This window comes from Stegodyphus dumicola, chromosome 10 (genome assembly GCF_044657685.1).
Source record: "Stegodyphus dumicola isolate Sdum_Otavi_A_Nest chromosome 10, ASM4465768v1".
NCBI lineage: Eukaryota > Metazoa > Arthropoda > Arachnida > Araneae > Eresidae > Stegodyphus > Stegodyphus dumicola.
Window position 1 is genome coordinate 149,474,692 of NC_140777.1, and position 19,070 is coordinate 149,493,761.

Here is a 19,070-nt window from a genome sequence, read left to right on the forward strand (position 1 = left end):
TTCATATTATTTAATTCCTCCATTTATTGCTAGCCTTAATAGATATGGTTGATTGGCAATAAAAATATATCAGTCAAAAATTCATAGTTTGAATGTAACTGTTGGCATTGTTATTTTTTATTAGTACTGTCAGTTATTTTAACATTGTTTTATTTTGAAAGAAAATTTATCCACGAAAATAACTTTTAACAAAATAACATAAGAAATTATTGTGCAATACAAATATTTTAGGGGAGAAAAGCTTTTTTTATTTATTCTATCCCATTGTTAAAAAATAAAATTTCTTGCTATTTATATTGCTGTTTTATATTTTGAATATTTTTATTTATAATGAAAACACTTAAAATATAAAATATCAGAATTAGCTCCTTGAATAAATGATGGTTTATCATAATTTAAATGAACTAGTTCAGTATTTCTCGAAGTTTTTTCAAGTGAGGACCACTTTTATAAATTAAAATGTTTTTGGTCAACCTTACTCCTCTCCTCTGAAAGCAAGTTTTTAGCATATGTCTACTTTCATTTTTAAAATATGATAAATTAAAATTCATTTAATTTTATATTGATATTAAGTAATTATGCTAATAGAAGGAAATTTACATTTGTCTTTAATAATTTAAGGTTACCAGAGTTTGGATAATCTTTATCTTATTAACTAAAAATTAAATAAATGTTGGTACTCACAATTAAAGAGATGGGTAAGCCTTCCGATTTTTGCATAGCATATGTATGCAGTGCAGTCTAATTGTAGGGATTCCCATCCTTTTCTTTCATTGACTCTTTTTAAAAGAATAGTTTTCTTCATTGACCCCCTTACATTTTTCTGCATAATATATAGCATACAACATAATCATAATACAAATAATTGCACATACATACAATTTAAAGATACCAGTTAGACTAAAAATATAAACAAAAGTTTTGGAGAAGAAAATGTTTATCAGGTTTATTTTTTTATTCTGATTATTTTTAATTTTACAATCATAAACAAATTATCAGACACAAAGTCACAGATTCTAATCCCCCATAAGTTCAATTTTCATTAATATGATCACTGCACTTTATGCAAGTTCTTAAATACTTACCATAAAATAGCTTAATTTAATTCTTAAATCACTTCATTCAGAAATATTCAACCTGTTTCTTGTTTTCCATAATAAGCTATTGACTTGACTAAAGCCTGTTTCCATTACATAAGGAGGAGGAAAGGGCAATAATATTATTTTGATAGTAACATTAATTTTTGGATATTGTTACATTATTTTCTTCCTTCACATTCGTATGGGGTTCGTAGATTTGGAGTGAATAACTACGACACTGGATAAGTATCGAAAGACACTTTATTTATCAATATTAATCAGGACAGCTCCAAAACACTTTTTCAGTTGTCGAAGATATACCATAAACACGCCGGAACAATCAGTGACACAGCCATCACACTGTCAGGAAATAACGGTGGAGACAGCTTCCTGCAAAGAACCCGACTCTGCTTTCCAGAGTACAGCTCCCGACTCTGCTTGATCGTTCTCGGAACTCCACGTACTCTCGAGACTCTCCACGCTACAACTCGCGATGCACTTGACGACACACGGAGCTTGGCTCCCGACTCTTCGGTTCTGTCATTCCCGGAGCTCAGCACGCTCTCTCGACGATGCACTAACTGCGATACACTTAGAGACTTCTTTGGTGCACTCGCTGCCTAGCTGTCAACTCAATCAACTCTGCAGGAATTGACTCGCTAGACGAGACACCAACTCGATACTGACTAGACAAGGCACACTAACTCGCACTCTAGACGAGGCACACACATACACACTAACTGACTGTGGACCAGCAGGGTTTATATAGCTTTCGGCTTGTGTTCGAGAACATTCCGGGCTAAACTGGTAAGAATCCGTTCCAGAAGGTTCTCCATCCGTCCATGGTATATCGCCAATTTTGCCACCAAATGACCGATTTCACGCCAAATGTGGCAACCCTGCCTTCCCTTGCCATTTTATGGCAACCCTGAAACTGTGTTGCAGGAAAGCTATCTTACCACACGCCTTTACATTTCATAACACTGCCACCTCCCAAGGACTGCACGTCTAGGGCAGTACAACCCTTGGTCAGAAGCCAAATTCGATACAAACAAAAGGTAATAAAACATACAGATAACATAACTAAAGAAACAAATATTTACACTATGTACAAGTTATATACACAAATTAAACACATAACAATTTTAAATTTTACAAATTAAAGTTCTGAATGAATTTCAGTCTCAGTCTATTCACTAAGTTATACCCGGGTCAAATACTTTTCCAGTGCAATTTTCAGATACATTTCTATTTTGCTGTCTGAAGATTCAGTCCTTTCAGAATTTTCATCCACAGGAAAATCTGAAACAGTTTGTTCACTACTCTGAAGTTTGTTTGCATCACGTGTACAGTTCACCACGATACTTTTAGCAGATGGTACATGCTTATTTTCCTTCATTTCCTGGGAACCAGCTTCAAATTCTGCATCAGAGTCATGAACAGAGCCCGATGCTTCACAAACATAAGTATCCAGGTTTAGAATCAAGTCCTTGTCTGTAAAATCTGCACTATGAGACTCGCACATAATTTGCGAGGTGAATGAATTTTCTTGAAATTGGAGCGCACTGCTTAAGCTGCACATCAGTTTCTCCCATCTCTGCATCACATTCACTTTCAGATGGCTCAACACTTGCTGACTGTGTTTTCATAACTTCACTGTCAGTTTCGAAGAACTTAACAGTTGGATTTTCACTTTCTTCCACCTCCACTTCAGACACTTGAGAATCAAAAAGTTTCTTTACTGTCTTTTATTTCTTCATGTTTTCATACTTTTTTGTTGATCCTGTTAGATGCTTCATCCATCATTTCTTGATCTTTCTCAGGCAGTTTGTTAGTTACTTCATTTCTTCATCCTTTGATTCTTCAGATGCCACTTCTCTCATTTCAACATCTTCTTTTATAGCTCCAGTTCCTTCCGGAAGCTTGACTTTCATCTGTTGGAGTTGCTCTCGCCCCTTTTCTTGGCCGGCATTTATTTCTTCTCGCCGGGCTTTCTTATCTTCCAGTCCCGCTTTCATCTCTTTCAATCCAGCTTTGATCTCAGTTGTCATCTCTTTATATCCAGCTTTTATCTCATCATATCCGGCTTTTATCTTAGCCAGTACGGCTTTCATTTCAGCCTTCATCTCAGCCCTCATCGTAACATATCCGGCTTTTATCTCGGCTAAAATGTCCATCAAAGACTTCATTTCTTCCGACATGGCTTTCCTCTGCAAACGAGTCACTGGCATTCACTCGCAAATCCCGCTCCTGATACCAGTTGTTGCGTTTTTCTTTTTCTGTCTCCAGTTGTTACATTAATTTCTTCCTTCACATTTGTACGGGGTTCGTAGATTTTGAGTGAATAACGACGACACTGGATAAGTATTGAAACTCACTTTATTTATCAATATTAATCAGGACAGCTCCAAAACACTTACAGTCGTCAAAGATGTACTACAATCAAAAGTCGTTAATCCGGACTCGTCGGGACTTCGGCGATTCCGGATTATCGATTTTTCCGGATTATAGATCATCAGTTTAAATCTGGTAAAATGGCATGCAGAAATTACAAAATTAAAAATATGAAACTGTAATTTATGAAATAAAGAACAATTATGATCTAAATTATTTAAATCAAAATTTACAAAAAGAAAAAGCTTAATATTTATTTGTTTACTTTATTAAACATTTCCTTCAATGTAAGTTGCTTCGTTTCATGTGATAATACTTTCTCTTTAATTCTATTAAACAGACATAATTTCTTGTTTAGTTACAAAGTTCCGCTGTTCAAGTCCTATAATTGCTGTGTTGAGAATACCGACTAATTTGTCAATCGAAATGTTTTCGTTTTCAATAACCTCTGGGTCACTTTCTTCACTATCGGAAGCGAATTATAACAACGAGGAACTTGATTTAAATCATATCAAAGACGGAGTATATCGAGATGAAATACTACACTTAGTACGGAATTATAAACCAAATAAAATAAAAACATCTGCTCTGAAGATAAGGATAGTGCTGACAGATCAGCTTCCAATCCGCAGCGTGAAATTGATAAACAGATTTCGGATTTCAAAACATACTTTCGCTTTGTAGATACAAATTACATATTAGTAAATATATATCGGAAATTCTATTTGACATAATCTTTCTAATCTATCATAATCTAATAATGACGTTTCTGCCCCCCCCCCTCTGCCGCAGAGCAGTGTGAAATTGATAAACAGATTTCGGATTTCAAAACATACTTTCGCTTTGTAGTAAATATATATCGGAAATTCTATTTGACATAATCGAAAGTTCAAGCTTACTTTTATAAAATTGCTCTAACAGTCTGCAAAAAATAATAAGCCGGATCCAATTCGAAGATTAAGGAACAACGCAATCTGCAACATTAACTGAATTAGATAACTTTAGCTTAGCGTATAACTCCGTTACACATTAAACGCGCATGCGCACAAACATATTCGCAGCTGTAAGGGTCTTATGCACTCTCGTAAACGCCTGTGCGCATGCGTGAACGCGACGCATGCGCAGAAAGTTTGTAGCTTTGAGGTCCGGATTATAGATCATTCCGGATTATGGGTGTCCGAATTAACGACTTTTGACTGTATAAACATGCCGTAACAATCAACGACACAGTCTTCATACTGTCAGGCAATAACAACGGAGACAGCTTCCTGCAAAGCACCCGACTCTGCTTTCTGGAGTATAGCTCCCGACTCTGCTTGGTTGTTCTCAGAACTCCACGTACTTTCGAGACTCTCCACGCTACAACTCGCAATGCACTCGACGACACACAGAGCACAGCTCCCGACTCTTCAGTTCTGCCGTTCCCGGAGCTCAACATGTTCTCTCGACGATGCACTAACCGTGATGCACTAAGAGACTCCTTTGGTGCACTCGAAGACCCACTCGGCACTCGTTGCCGGGCTGTCAACTTAATTGACTCTGCAGGGATTGACTCACTAGACGAGACACTAACTTGATACTAACTAGACGAGGCAAACTCACTCGTCCTCTCAATGAAGCACACACTCGATACTAACTCACACTCTAGACGAGGCACACACACACACTAACTGACTGCGGACCAGCAGGGTTTATATAGCTTTCGGCTTGTGTTCGAGAACATTCCGGGCTAAACCGGTAAGAATCCGTTCCAGAAAGTTCTCCATCCGTCCATGGTATATCTCCAATTTTGTCACCAAATGTGCAATTTCTCGCCAAATGTGGCAACCCTGCCTTCCCTTGCCATTTTATGGCAACCCTAAAACTTCTTTGGGGGGAAGCTATCTTACTGCGCCTTTACATTTCGTAACAATATTTTTCTCAGATGACTTTTAAATTTCAAAACTTATTATATCCATGTATTTTGAATAAGACTTGACTTATTTGTACAATAAATCTTCATATTAATAAACAATTTTATTAACACATTTTTTTAATGAACGGGAATTTGATTACACCAATCAGTTGCTGGTGTATATTTGTATATCGACCCCTTGATCCTCATAGACCCCCTTGAAAATTTCATCAGCCCCATTTGGAACCCCTAGTCCAGTGCTTTAAATTTCTTTGTAGTTGCTAAGATTAGAATGGGAATGCCATAGGCAGGTTAATCATGATGATTGCCAGGTGTAATTTTCAAACTCTGAAAAATTCAGCAATAGTATGGTATACTCATCTCAATTTTATTTTTTCTCTTTTTTGGAAATGGAGGATCAGCAAGGTGAGGCTTTGAGGAGCACGTGTAATTTGCAAACCACAAACTGAGAAACACTCGCTAAATTAAGGTATATGGTCAATACATGCATTCCTTTACATATATATTTGCCAGGGTATCTGTCTGCCTAAAGATATTGAAATAAAGTTTTGCAATTATATGTAAAGCTGTTTAGAGATATATATATGGATCTGATTTTTTTAATGGATAGCTTGCGTAAGAATGTAGGAAAAATGGTTGGTTTATGGATATGTAGGAAACATGGTTGATGAATTAAGATACAATAACACTCCAAACAAATACTAATTCAGATGTCAAACAACAAAAATCAGCGTTACATCTTCAAATTTTCACAGGACTAGTTTCGATGGTTTTACCGAACCATCATCCTCAGCTGCAAAAGTGCAAATGAACGAGATAGTATATAATGATTAGATAAGATAAGAAAGCCTGGACAGGAAATAAGCTACTGGCGCCATCTGTTAATGAAACCAGAACTAAAACATAATTTTTTTAAAGGCTGAAGGCAAAGATGGATTGGAATTAGGGTCGTTAACTAGAAATTGTTTGACTTCTGAATTAGTATGGTTGATGAATTTTTGGAAACAGAAGGTACTGAGTAAAACATCTAGTCAATCAGATCTCCTGATCTGGTATGCCTCTTGAGTACTTCAAGAACTTGTCTGATATTTTCAGAGAAGGTTTTGTTTGGTAAAATTATACTAGAAATTTCAGTGAAGAGCATTGTGATTTAAGAATGGAATTTAATTCTCCCAAAGCTAACTAACCACCTTACTGTAAGTATGAAATGGTATTATACATTTGAGAGGGGAAAGATTGCAGTTCTCTTTGTTTCTGAGATATTTACATTCCATTTTTCTCTTTAATACAATTTTGCATCGTATACATTCACATTTAAACTTGTATTTGTATGCTATGATGTTATGTACTAGCCCAAATAAGTTTTTCCAGTTATATTAAACAGTTTTTGAGAAATCAGTGTTTTTGTTATGCAGAGATAATTTTAGATGCTAGTATAATAAGGTTTTTAAGAAATGATAATTTGTTTATCTGAATGCTTCTGATTAATGAGAGATCATTTCAGAATTTCTGTGCTATTGAGTTTTAGTTTATGCTACTTAATTTTAGTTTCCTTGTATAATTTATTTACTGTCCTCAATGTTTTTTGCCAGTGCTGTGATAAAAAAGATACATAACAGGAAAGGAACGTATTTTGTATTCTGCATCACTTTTATTCAAACATATTTTCACTGTGGAGTTATTTCTAAATTTTATTAGGTTATTTCTTTCTATTAGGTAGCTGAATATCTTACTTCTCAGTTTTATGAGAGAGATTATAACATTCGACAACGTTTAGATATATTAGAAGTGAGTTATTTAAATTATTTATTTATTAATTATATAAACATATTATTTATTTATTATAATTTAATTATTTATATTAATATAATCTTTATATTAAATTTATTTGATTTTTTTATAATTATTTTGATGAATTTCATGGAACAGAATAAGTTAATTTTTTATTAAAAATTACATTTGAATATTTTACATATTTAGGTTTTAGCTGCATCGAGCCAAATTTTATCTCGTCCAGATGTAAAAATTACTAGTACTAATCTTTCAAACCCAAAAGAAAAGTTTGAAGTTGCAACAGAAAAGCAGTGGAAATTAATAATTGATCAACGAATTGAAGCAAAGTCTAGACATATAACTAAGGTGAATATTTAATATTTTATGTATATATTCATTCACACTTCTTTTTCTGACTAAATCAAAATTTAATCTATTCCTTCTTGTAGCTGCCAAATCTGATATTTATGTGGATATTGGTTTTTTTAATCAGTGAATTTGTTATTTCTAGAAATTTGTATGTATGTACATGTATGTATCTCACATAACTCTAAAACAAGTAGCCTCAGAATGTTGAAATTTTATATATAGGGCTGCTATAACATGTAGTTGTGCACTTACCTTTTTGGTGGCAATTGGCCGCACCAAAAGTATATATATATATATTTATTTATAATTATTAAAGATGTAAAATAAGAAATTTAGAACTAATTTTTCAAAAAGACCAAAAATTGAAATTCATAATTAATGAATTTCAAATAATGCTATAAATGCAACAAAGAATTAAAAAAATGTTAAAACAAAAACTTTTCAAACAAGCAAAAACCCATTTCAAAAAATAATTAATGAAATTTAAAGAAAAATGAACATAACAGAAGAGGAATTCAATCAACTTCAATGCCACTTTGTCAGGGAGGAGGAACATTGAAATCTCTCTTCTACAAAAATCCTTGCTTTTCTGTATCCAGAATTAGCCAGCGAACCATTTCAGTGTATTTTAATAGTTCACCCCAAAATTCTGGCCCTTTCCCAAAGCAAGGGGAAAGAAAACGAAGTAAATTCTAATTAGAATCTTGTACCTCAAATAAAGAGAATTCCATTTCACTTAAAGACTTGAAAACGCAAGTGAAATAACAAAACACTTCAGTTTAAAATTACCCCCCCCCAAAAAAAAAAACATACAGCATATAATCCAAAGAATTAAAATTAGTGAATTATAAAACATAGTTGAAAAGACTTAATTAAGCCTCACAAGAAGTAATTAAAAGCTTTGAACACTCTCATTAGACACCAATCAAAAGTAGGAGATTTATTACAGTAGTGAAGTACAGGATTGCCATTTTGGCTTTATTGGCAAAACTAAAAAACCTTGACGAGAAAGTAATAGCTCAAAAGGCTAAAATTTGGAACAAAAGAGGGAATTTTGAAACCAAAAGAAAAATGTTTAAACATTTCAATGAATTTTTTTTAAATTTTAGGCAAAGAAAAAGGTTGCATTTTTAATTGAATGAAATTTAAGTAAATTCTGACTCTTTTAAAACAAAAATGGGAATAAAAAATATCATTCAGTGTAAATCTTTAATTAAATTTTTAAATCAATTAATCTTTAAAAAATAGCCTCAAAAAGTGGTCAAAATGTTTTTAATAATTGTGTTGTAGATATTAGTATTAAAATTCATAAATTTGAATTTTTGATTTTTTAAAAAAAATTTGTTATTTAAAATTATGGTAAAAGGTAGAAAAAAGGAAGTAAAGGACTATGTTAAAAATGTAAAAAGTCTTCACATCATGGGTTTATCATGACAACTTTGAAAATATAGAATGTACGTAACAGAATAGTAATTAAGAGAAAAAAATAGTAATTAAAGTCCCATTCACATGCAACGCTCTTTCGTGCAGCCACTGTTTGTATTAGGGAGAAACAGGGATATAAAGCAGTTTCGCCTTCAGGATTGGTTCAGATGCACATCATCTTTCATCCCTCAACCATTAAGCCACTGTGAGCAATGAATGATGTCACAAACGTGGATCAGATTGGCAGATTTCTAATGCTTGCTCACATCTTTTTTGGCATTGTTTACTATTGCTATCGAAAGCCATCGGAGTTTAACTCTTTAATTAACTAAAATACACCTAAATTAATTTAAAAGGCAATTTATGTATGAGACCAAATGGTTAAAAGAAGAAAAGAAATCACGTATATTGCTGAACAGTTTTAAATAAAATGTTTTCTGGCTGTTAAAATTTCAAACTTTGCTTTTGAAAAAGTGAATAAAACGACAAATTAATATTATTTACATTAATTATAAACATTTTAATATTGATTATAAACGTTTTAGAAAATATATTATAATAAATTCATGCATTAAAATTGTTTTGAACCTGTTTTACAAAGATTTAAATAAAAGCTTGTAATTTATGTTTATATTAACCAATTGAATAGCACTAGGTTTTATTTTATATATATATGCATTGAAATTCAGTAATAACATTTTCAAGAAATTTGAAATGATTTAACGATGATTTAGGCCGTTTATATAAAGTTCTTTTTCTCAGTTTGCATTTTTTCGACAAATTTTTTTATTTAATGTCCTAAAACATATAGATATGGCCTAAATTATTTAATATTTTTACCACTTATTTAAAATTATGTACTTTATAGAAACAAGGATGGATTTTGCAAAATACTGAAAAGAAAATTTATTTGAAGTGAAAATGTGAATGAGATATTTGTTTCAAAGTTTTTACATAAAAATATGTTTTTTTTTTTTTTTTTTTTTTTTTTTTTTTTTTTTCTTAGAAACTAATTCATTATTTGCAAAATCAATCATTAAAGTTAATTAAGAACTCTCTAATAAATACAATAAGAAAATTTGGGAAAAAACATTGAAAGCTGCTGTGGGGGAAGAATGATATTTTAATTGTTAAAACTTTCTTCAAAAAATTTTAATTAAAAAAAAAAATTACTGGCTAAAAAAAAGTATTAAAAAAATTTGAAAGGTTTTTCAGATTTTAAATTACATCCAAAGGGGTGTTTTTTTTAACGTTTTGTGTGTTACCTTTATTTATTAAATATCATGTTCTATGTACTCAAACCATAAAATTAAGTTCAATTTTAAAATGAGCATATCTTTAGAATTTCGGATACAGAGTCTCACGCGCAGGAGATAAAAAAGGATTTTTTTTCATGAAGTTTTGCCATTGCTCGCTTTGAAATCGTTGAGTTTGTTAATAAAAAAATTCTTGAAAATTTTACAAAATATGAAATAGTTAATAAAACAAATTCCAAATTTAGGCTTCCAGATGCCTGTACTGGGGTTAAAATGCACGTTTTTCAAAATTGGCTGGCTCTAGGTACCTTTGTTTCATCACAGTGCGAGAAACAGACATACATTTATGCAGATTCTTCATTATTTAATTAATTTAAATATAATACAAGGTGATAATATTTTGTGGCAACAATTTGAAAAGTGATTCGCCATTTAGTTTTCAACGCAAAATGCCAAAATGAAATATAGTCCTTCAGGGCAAATTGTCCCTTTAGACTAAACATTTTCTTTCAGCTTAAAATTGTCTTGTCTTACAAAACTATTTAATAATATAAAAAATAGTAAATGAAAGTTCTTAAATTAAAAAAAAAAAAAAAAAAAAAAAAAACGTTCAAAAGGTACCGAGTCTCCTTGTCTCGTTGAATACGATATGCACGTCTTTAGTTTTAATTTGAACAGTATTTCTGGAATACCCAGCATCAGATAACCTTGTCTGTACTAGTTTACAAATTTCCATATTTCGTATGGTTCCATCTAATTTTTTTGGGACGACATCGCATCCCTAGATATCTATCAATGCGATTATTTCGCTGACAGTCCAACGAAAAAAAATTTTTTTTTAAATCTTAAATACTCTTTAAAACATCCTTCTTTATCCTTCTCTTTTGGAACTTTCAGATAAAAAAAAAATATCATACTTTGAAAAAGTATTATAGGGTGTAGACTACTCCAGATTTCTTTAATAGACTACTAATGAATTTTAAAGGAATTTCATTATTTTTTAAAATTTTGGTGAGAATTAGAATTTCTTCTTTTTATGTTTCTATTCCAGAGTAAACTTTTTTAATTCTACTAATTTGGTTAATAATAACTTTTTTAGATATGCTAGAATTCCAATTTATTAGTAGAAAAATTAAAATCTTTTCTTTTATCAAAAAGTTTGATTTCGTTAGATTATGAATACTTATATCAAGATAAACTATTTCTGTTTGGTTTTTATTGGTCTTATGTAGTTTTAGACAATTTAGGTAGATCTTGCTGTTTTCAATGAGATTAAATTTGTTGAAAGTAATAATGTCATCAGTATATCTATAAGTGTGTTCAAATATACTTAAATTTTTTTTATCAGAAGGGCTCTTTAAGAATTTGAATTCTTTACAAAATAGAAATAAGTTACAAATATGAGTGGAATTTGAACTCTTCCCATTTGAACTCTTCCTTGTGTTTGCAGATAAAGAAAGTTTGAATGTTTAATATAATTATTGTATATCAAAAAATGTAATTTCTAAAAAAACTTTCATAGATTTCTTTGAGTGGCAGAGACGTATAGAGGTTTTCAGAGTCATAGCACTTAATATTGCATATTTTAAGATTTTTAACTTTTTAAATGATTTTCAAATTGTTGTAAATAATCCAGCAGAAGTTTTTGTCTTCTTTAACTTGTTCAAAAACTGTATTACAAATAGTTTCAAGTAAATTGGTAAAAATATTAGAATAGAGTTGAAAACATAAGTGAAATTATAAAAATTTCCGTTCCCTTTTTAAAAATGAAATTTTGATTTAAATTTTCACTAAAGTATGTTATCATTTCACTTACATTTTCAATTCTTTGAAATAAGTTATCTTTGTTTAAGGATAAGAGTTTGATTTGAATTTACTTTTTTTTTTTTTTTTTTTGCCCTATCTTTGGGGAGGGGCTAGAGTTTTCAAGTGAACTATAATAAATGGAATGCATTGAAATGGTTCATTGGCTAATTCTGGATGCAGAAAAGCAAAGATTTTTTTGGAAGAAAGATTACAATTGATTTCGATGTTCCTCCTCTTGATGAAGTGGCATTGGAGCTCATTGAGTTTCTCTTCTTTATATTCTTCGAATTTCATTGATTTTTTGAATTGGGATATTACTTGTTTGTGGTGTTTTAGTTTTGACATTTTTTGAATTCTTTTTTTACATTTATAAGATTTTATGAATTTTATCATTTATAGGATTTTATAAAATTTATTATTTATAGGATTTTATGAAATTTATTACTTATGAATTTCAATTTTTGGTCTTTGTGAAAATTTGGTTATAAATTTCTTACTGTATGTCTTTACTGATAATTTTTCTGCAGCTTAATGTGCAGAAATACTAAGCATCATTATATTATTATTATTATTATTATTATTATTATTATTATTATTATTATTACTATTATTATTATTTTTTAAGTTGCTAGTGTATATATATATGTGCATTTTTGCTTTAAATATGATTGAATTATGTTGTTTTTATCTTCCGGTTAAGGTTTTTATGCCTTTAGTTAATTTGCATGCCATAGTTGTAGAATTATCAATAATTTAAAAGTTATTTAAATGTGGCTAAGCCTAACTTTTTTTTACCATAGCAGCCATATTTGTTTATATGTGAAACTTAGCAGAATAGTGAATTAAGACAAGTTTTGCACCTTCAGTGTCTTTTTGCCTAGTGAGACCAAAAGTAAACTTTCACTTTTGCACACCCAATTTGCCTGCTGGCCAAATTGCTTGTTTTTGCATAGAAACTCTAATTTTTTAATTGTAATTTTTGTAATTGTTTTAACGGTTTTGCTGTTTTATATTTTTTCAATTTTTAATAAAGACATTTTAAGTATTTTTGCGTTATCATGAAGTGAGAACGGAATTAATTCATTGAGAAATATATCAGTAATGAAATTTGAGGTAATAAGTTTTAATGAAATGCAGGGAAAACTACATAATATTTAATATTCTGTACAAGGAATTTATGTGGTGTACACATCAAATGTTTTATATTTATATTTATATTTATTTTTCATTTATTATTAAGCAACTAAATTATACTTTTTAATCTTTTGGTGAATGCTAGACACCCAGGAAGCCACTTCCTGAACCTCAAGTAAATAGATTCTCAGCTGTTGCAGGATATTTCTTTTATCCTTTGCTGGAAAAGTATGATAGGTATGTGAAGTACCCTTTAAATTTTTTTAAAACTGATTTGGAATTTTTTTACTTTCTACAACAGAACTCCAAATATCTGCTTTGAGTGGAACAACAGCCCATTCAGGAAATATAAATAATTGCATCAACTTTTTTTAAAATTTTTTCTTGTAATCCAAATGCATTAAATATGATATGCAACTAAGGATATTTTATTTATTTATTTTGCCACATTTTAATTTAAGAAAGACTATAGTTACGAAAATACGATCTTTTTACCTGTACTGTTTAAAAATTAACATTTATCCTTAAACAAAAAAGTAATAATGACATGTATGAGAAAAAATGACTGCAGCTGTGTTGCATATTGTAATGCAAAAATTCTTTGCTGAAAGAATTTATGCCACATTTATTAAGTCTGTTTTACAGATATTGTTTTTAAATATGAGGTTTAATATGTCATTTACTGGTCTTAAAACTTGGCAAAATTATATGATTTAGAATATTTACAACAAATATTAATATCAAATCACTAGGTGAGACAGAATAAACACTGGAATCTATTGACCAAAAGAGTTTGAAAGATGCTTTATTCCTCTATAATTTGGTAGCACATTTTTAGCTGAAATATTTTTCCTCCAGGATTTACGTGGAGCTTAATTTGCAGTGAAGATGTTTAGAAAATGAAAAGTAATCTCGCTGAAAGGTACAACTAAAGTTTAAAAAAAAATTGATAAAAATATAACATTTATGGGAATATAACTTAAAAAAAAAAAAAAAAAAAAAAAAAAAAAAAAACCTGAACATTTGTGTGTCAACAGTACAAGCAAACGTTTCTGAAAGAAGAAAATTAGAAGAAAGAGCAACCATTTTAAAGAAACTGCATGTACAAGGTGAAATATCTGGGGGTTTAAACCAGATTTTGCTGAAGTTTTCATTCATTGCGGTGCATCAGATATTCCAGCGAATGTGCCTGTACTGGCAAAAAAGATACAAGGAATTACATCATGAAGGGAGACTGTTTTTTCACTTAAGGGCTATATAAATTTAAATTAAATCATAGTATATTATGTCATATTATAAATGGAGAATCCAAAGATGTCTCAGCTGAATTTGTTGAAGATTTAAGAATCTATCTAAATGAGTGTGTAGATATCAGTTAAACATGTTTTCAATATTGATAAAATTAATATTTTCTTTCATCTCCTGTCTTCTAAATGCCTAGTCTGTAAAGACATTCAGTATCATAGATAAAATCGCTTTATTATTTTGTTCTGACCTAATACTGATGAAACATTTCAGAAAAAGTCCGATTTTGTGTCAAAATACATATGTTAGAGCAATGCTGTAACATAAATCTAATATATATATAAAATTACAATTTTTAGTCATGAAAAATATAAGTTTTAAATTTATCAATCGGCCAAGTAGAATGGGAGATTTAGAACTGTCCTTCCCTTTTCTTTTGAATCAGTGTAAATGTATGTTTTTAATGTCTTGATGCATATGTTTCCTTTATTAGGCAAAACGATATGCTAAAACTTTTTGGGGAAGACAGTTATGTACTCGGAAGATTAATCTACACCTTGGGAATTATTATGCACTCTGCTTCAAATATACCTGTAAGTAGCTAAGGTGTATATTGCTGTAGTTTCACTTTTGTTGAAGTAACTTCAACATGTTTTATTTATGATGTACTTACTTTAATCATTTTGTAATTTATTAATGAAATGCATCTTTCTAAATGTGTAAATAAGTTTCTTTTGTATGTAAATAGTATGTATTTCTGTTGTATAAGGATATGATTTAATTTCAAGGAACTTTTTTGTAAGAAAACAAAATTATACCATAAAATGTACTGTAAAACTGCGAATCCATAAATTTTGTATGTTCATGTGGTTTTCTTGTATTTTGATGTAAAAGTAAGGCTTTGTGTATCATATTTGAAAGTTCACTGTACTGCATCTTTAAATCGAGCATATATAATAATTTAATGAGGCTGAGAGTACTGTTTAACACATGAATTTTACCCATGTGCCAAAGCTTTACTTTAATTACATTGAATAATGAAATAATATATAAAACACTTTATTATTTCAGTAATTTTCTTTATTGAAGTCTTTCATTATGATGATTATTTAATCATTGCATTTTATAAAAAAAAGTTGAGATAAGAAAAGAATAAAATATTATTCAGTTACTTTTTTACAAAGGCTTTATATTATCTATTCCATATAAAAATATGGAAAAGATAATATAAATATAATGAAATGATAATATAAATATAATGATAATATAATGAAAGTAGTGAATCTGTAAATAATATTTGATGTTTAAAGATAATACTGATAACTCATGTTTAAAATAACCAAAATTTGCAATTTTTAATGAAATCTTTCGACTCGTGCTTTAGTTTTCAACTGTCCATATTTCAAAAGGTAAAAACAACCTGGCTGAAGAGCTTCCATAGAATTTCAACTTTAAATTTGAAGAAAATATTTCTAGTATATCAGTTTGAAGTTATGCAAACTTGAAATTTACTTTAAATCATTATTATTCCAGTTCATTTAAAATTACAACATGCAATGTGTTTTCTAATGTAGATCCTTAAATTATGTGTCTCCATAGTGAAGCATATGAACTATAAATTATGAATGATATGTTTATATTAGAACAACATGGTAAACAATCTGTGATTTAAACATCATTTATAAGAAACTCCTCATTGTAAGTTTGTTGTACTGTTGTTTAAGGCATTGAAATTTTATTGATTCTTAAGATGTCAAGCTTCTTTAAGAATTTACCTTTTTATTAATTTCTTATCACACATGAATCACATATTATTAATATGATAATTTATTTCGTTTCATTAAATTAACTTTTTTATATCATTCATTTCTGTTTTGTTCTTCTAAAATCTCAGTTTTCATATCTTATGATATTCAGTTAATACTGGTGCTGTTTTTTCTTTTCTTTATTAACTTAGAAGGCTTTAATTTAATGTGCGAAAAAAATTTAATTTTGCTAAGATTTTTGAAGATGCAGTCAGACAAAAATAGCATACCAGTTACAACTAAATAATAGATATACAATAACATGTTTATACTCAAGTGTAGCTATGCAGTAATGTCCTAATAATCATAACTATCCTTTTTCATGGTAATGAAATGTATTTACTAAGACATCAGTTTAGAAACCTAGCATGATGTGTTTCCTTCATTGCATAAATAATATGGTATAATATTTGTAAAATTTTATTTTTATTTGTATTAGATTTTACCATATTATCCAAAAACTACTGTTTAAAATTTTTCATTTTTGTAGCTCAGGTCCTTTTTTTCATTACTATTATTCCTATAGCATGCACCATAATATCTTAAAAAGGGTGCTTAAAATTTATTCTTTTCTTCCTCCCCTTTTTTGATGGAGCTGATCCATAATCTTATTTCTTATACTGATTATAAATGATGAGTGTGTTTTCACCAGTAAATATAATCATATGGGCCCTTTATATTATTAAAATTAAGTTTACATATTAATCCCATTCTCATAACATACTGTAGTTTTAAGCTAAAAGAATTTTAATGCCTCTTTTGTACTCTGCAGGTATTCGATAGTTTGCATTACAAAGGAGCAGTGAAAATATGAGAAATATTTCATGAGATCATTATTTATATAAGAAATATCATCCATACTGAATAATGCTTGAATAGAATTTTTTATAAATTTGACTTCATGAAATTATCAAGTTTTTAAATGTTAAATAGATCAAATAACAACACAAGTAATAGATTTAAAAATCTGAATTTTTAATATGTTACACATATCCATATGCAAATATTTACTTTATGTTATTTTTCTTTTATGAAAGACCTAAATTGGCATTTGCAAACTAAAAAGAATTTGAAGAGAATTTTCACTCTCAAGACAAAAAATGAAACATAATGCACTTTTTATGCTGTGAGTGGGTGGGAAAAAAAGGGGGGTGGTACTCTTTTTAATTGTAACAGAAAGAGAAACATGACAATGTAAAATTTAAAAGTAAGCAAAAATATCTTAAGTTGTGCATGTTTTAAGCAGTTGAATTTTTTTTTTTTTTTTTTTGATTTCTAGGGTGATCAGTCTTTTCTTCAAGAGCCAAAGGAAAATAATAATAATAATAATAATAATAATATCATCTTCTTTTACTTTTGAAGAAGAGAGAGATTTATTTCTGGTCACTCTTCAAATTACTAGTTTTATTCAAAATCTCTGCTAACCTAAAGTTGTATTTTTTGACTAATGTTAATTTTAATTATTGAACATTCTAGCAATTTATAGATTGAAATTCTCACAAAACGTGTTTTAAATTTTTACAAAGAAATAAATTATAGAAAAAGAATGAGTTTAAATAGGCAAGCATCATTGTATTTGAATCCCTCCTTGTCAACTTTGGAGATGACAGACCTCAGTCTTAAAATACTGAAGTAAGCAGGTATAAAATTATAGATTTTTAAAACCTATCAGATTCGTATGTAAATTAATTAAATTATCAAAATACATTTGCATTACAAAAAAGGAAAAGAAAGTAAAATAAAATGTTAATAGTTGATTCTTTCCCTCTCATTTTTATTTTAAAGCATTTTATTTTAAACTGCAAACTTACATTTACAGCCAGTTCTTTGAACTTTTCAGTTTCTTTCCATTTTCAAAAGCCTATAGATATGATAGTGCACGCATTATTTCAATTTCACAAAGGCTGTGTATTTATTAGTCTTCCTTTCATTATATTTTATGTATTATTTGATATGTTATTTTCAGGAATTGGGCATGCTAATTTTTTAAAAATTTATTAGTTCTTTATTTTAGGAAATTTTGGCTTACAAAAGCATAAGAATACTGTGCTTTCATGTAGAAGGCTAAATCTGCATTTATTAAATTGTTATAATTTCTGCTGTGACATGCAATGCAACATGTAATTTGTTTCGTAAGTGTTCATACGAAGGGTTAAACGTGTGCATAAGTTATTTTTTTGTTTTCATCTATTTCATAGTGCTCATACGGAGTGCACATATGGAGTAAGTGCTCATATGGAGGGTTAAACATGTGCATAAGCTAATTTTTTGTTTTCATATATTTCATAGTATGTTGTACCGTATATAAATGAAAATTCAAATTCATAACTTCTGCATCCATTTTTCTTACTATTTAAACATTTAAAATTTTTTCTGCGCTTTTCTATTAACTGGATGCTAGTTGCCAAATGTGCATTAAATGTGGTAGCTTGTTTATATTGCATAATGAAAAGTCATTAAGCATTACACAGCATTAAAAAAACTATATTTGTTTAACTACTTTTCTGAGCAAAAACAGGTCACTGTGCACATGGGAGAAAAACGTTTTATTTAAGCAAAAACAGATCATTATGCACATGGGGAAAGTAAGTTTTCTCCATGTATATAGTGATCTTTTCTGCATAAAAACATCTGAGAACTGCACAAATTCAGCATTTTGTAGAGCTGCAGCATTGTGCACAGTGAACATTATATATGTTTTATTATATGACAATTACTGTTATTAAAAGCTGATTTTTGTTTCATGAAGCTTTATGTATCAATGGGGTTGCAGCCATCCAGTCAGATAGCATGTCAACATTTATATTTGGTTCTAAGGGGTGCCCTGTTAACAGAAAAGCATCTTCCCCCCCCCCTAATTAATGTTACT

The 19,070-nt window shown here is 29.6% G+C and overlaps 1 protein-coding gene across 1 annotated transcript in view; it reads left to right on the forward strand.

Moving 5' to 3' along the window:
* LOC118182761 (telomere length regulation protein TEL2 homolog) overlaps positions 1-19,070 on the forward strand; it is an 85,119-nt gene that overhangs the window by 52,823 nt on the left and 13,226 nt on the right. Inside the window, exons 13-16 of the mRNA XM_085825693.1 lie at positions 7,105-7,176; positions 7,369-7,527; positions 13,297-13,388; positions 14,890-14,989. Of these exons, the coding sequence (XP_085681819.1) occupies positions 7,105-7,176; positions 7,369-7,527; positions 13,297-13,388; positions 14,890-14,989 (423 nt within the window). The remainder of the gene's footprint in view (positions 1-7,104; positions 7,177-7,368; positions 7,528-13,296; positions 13,389-14,889; positions 14,990-19,070) is intronic.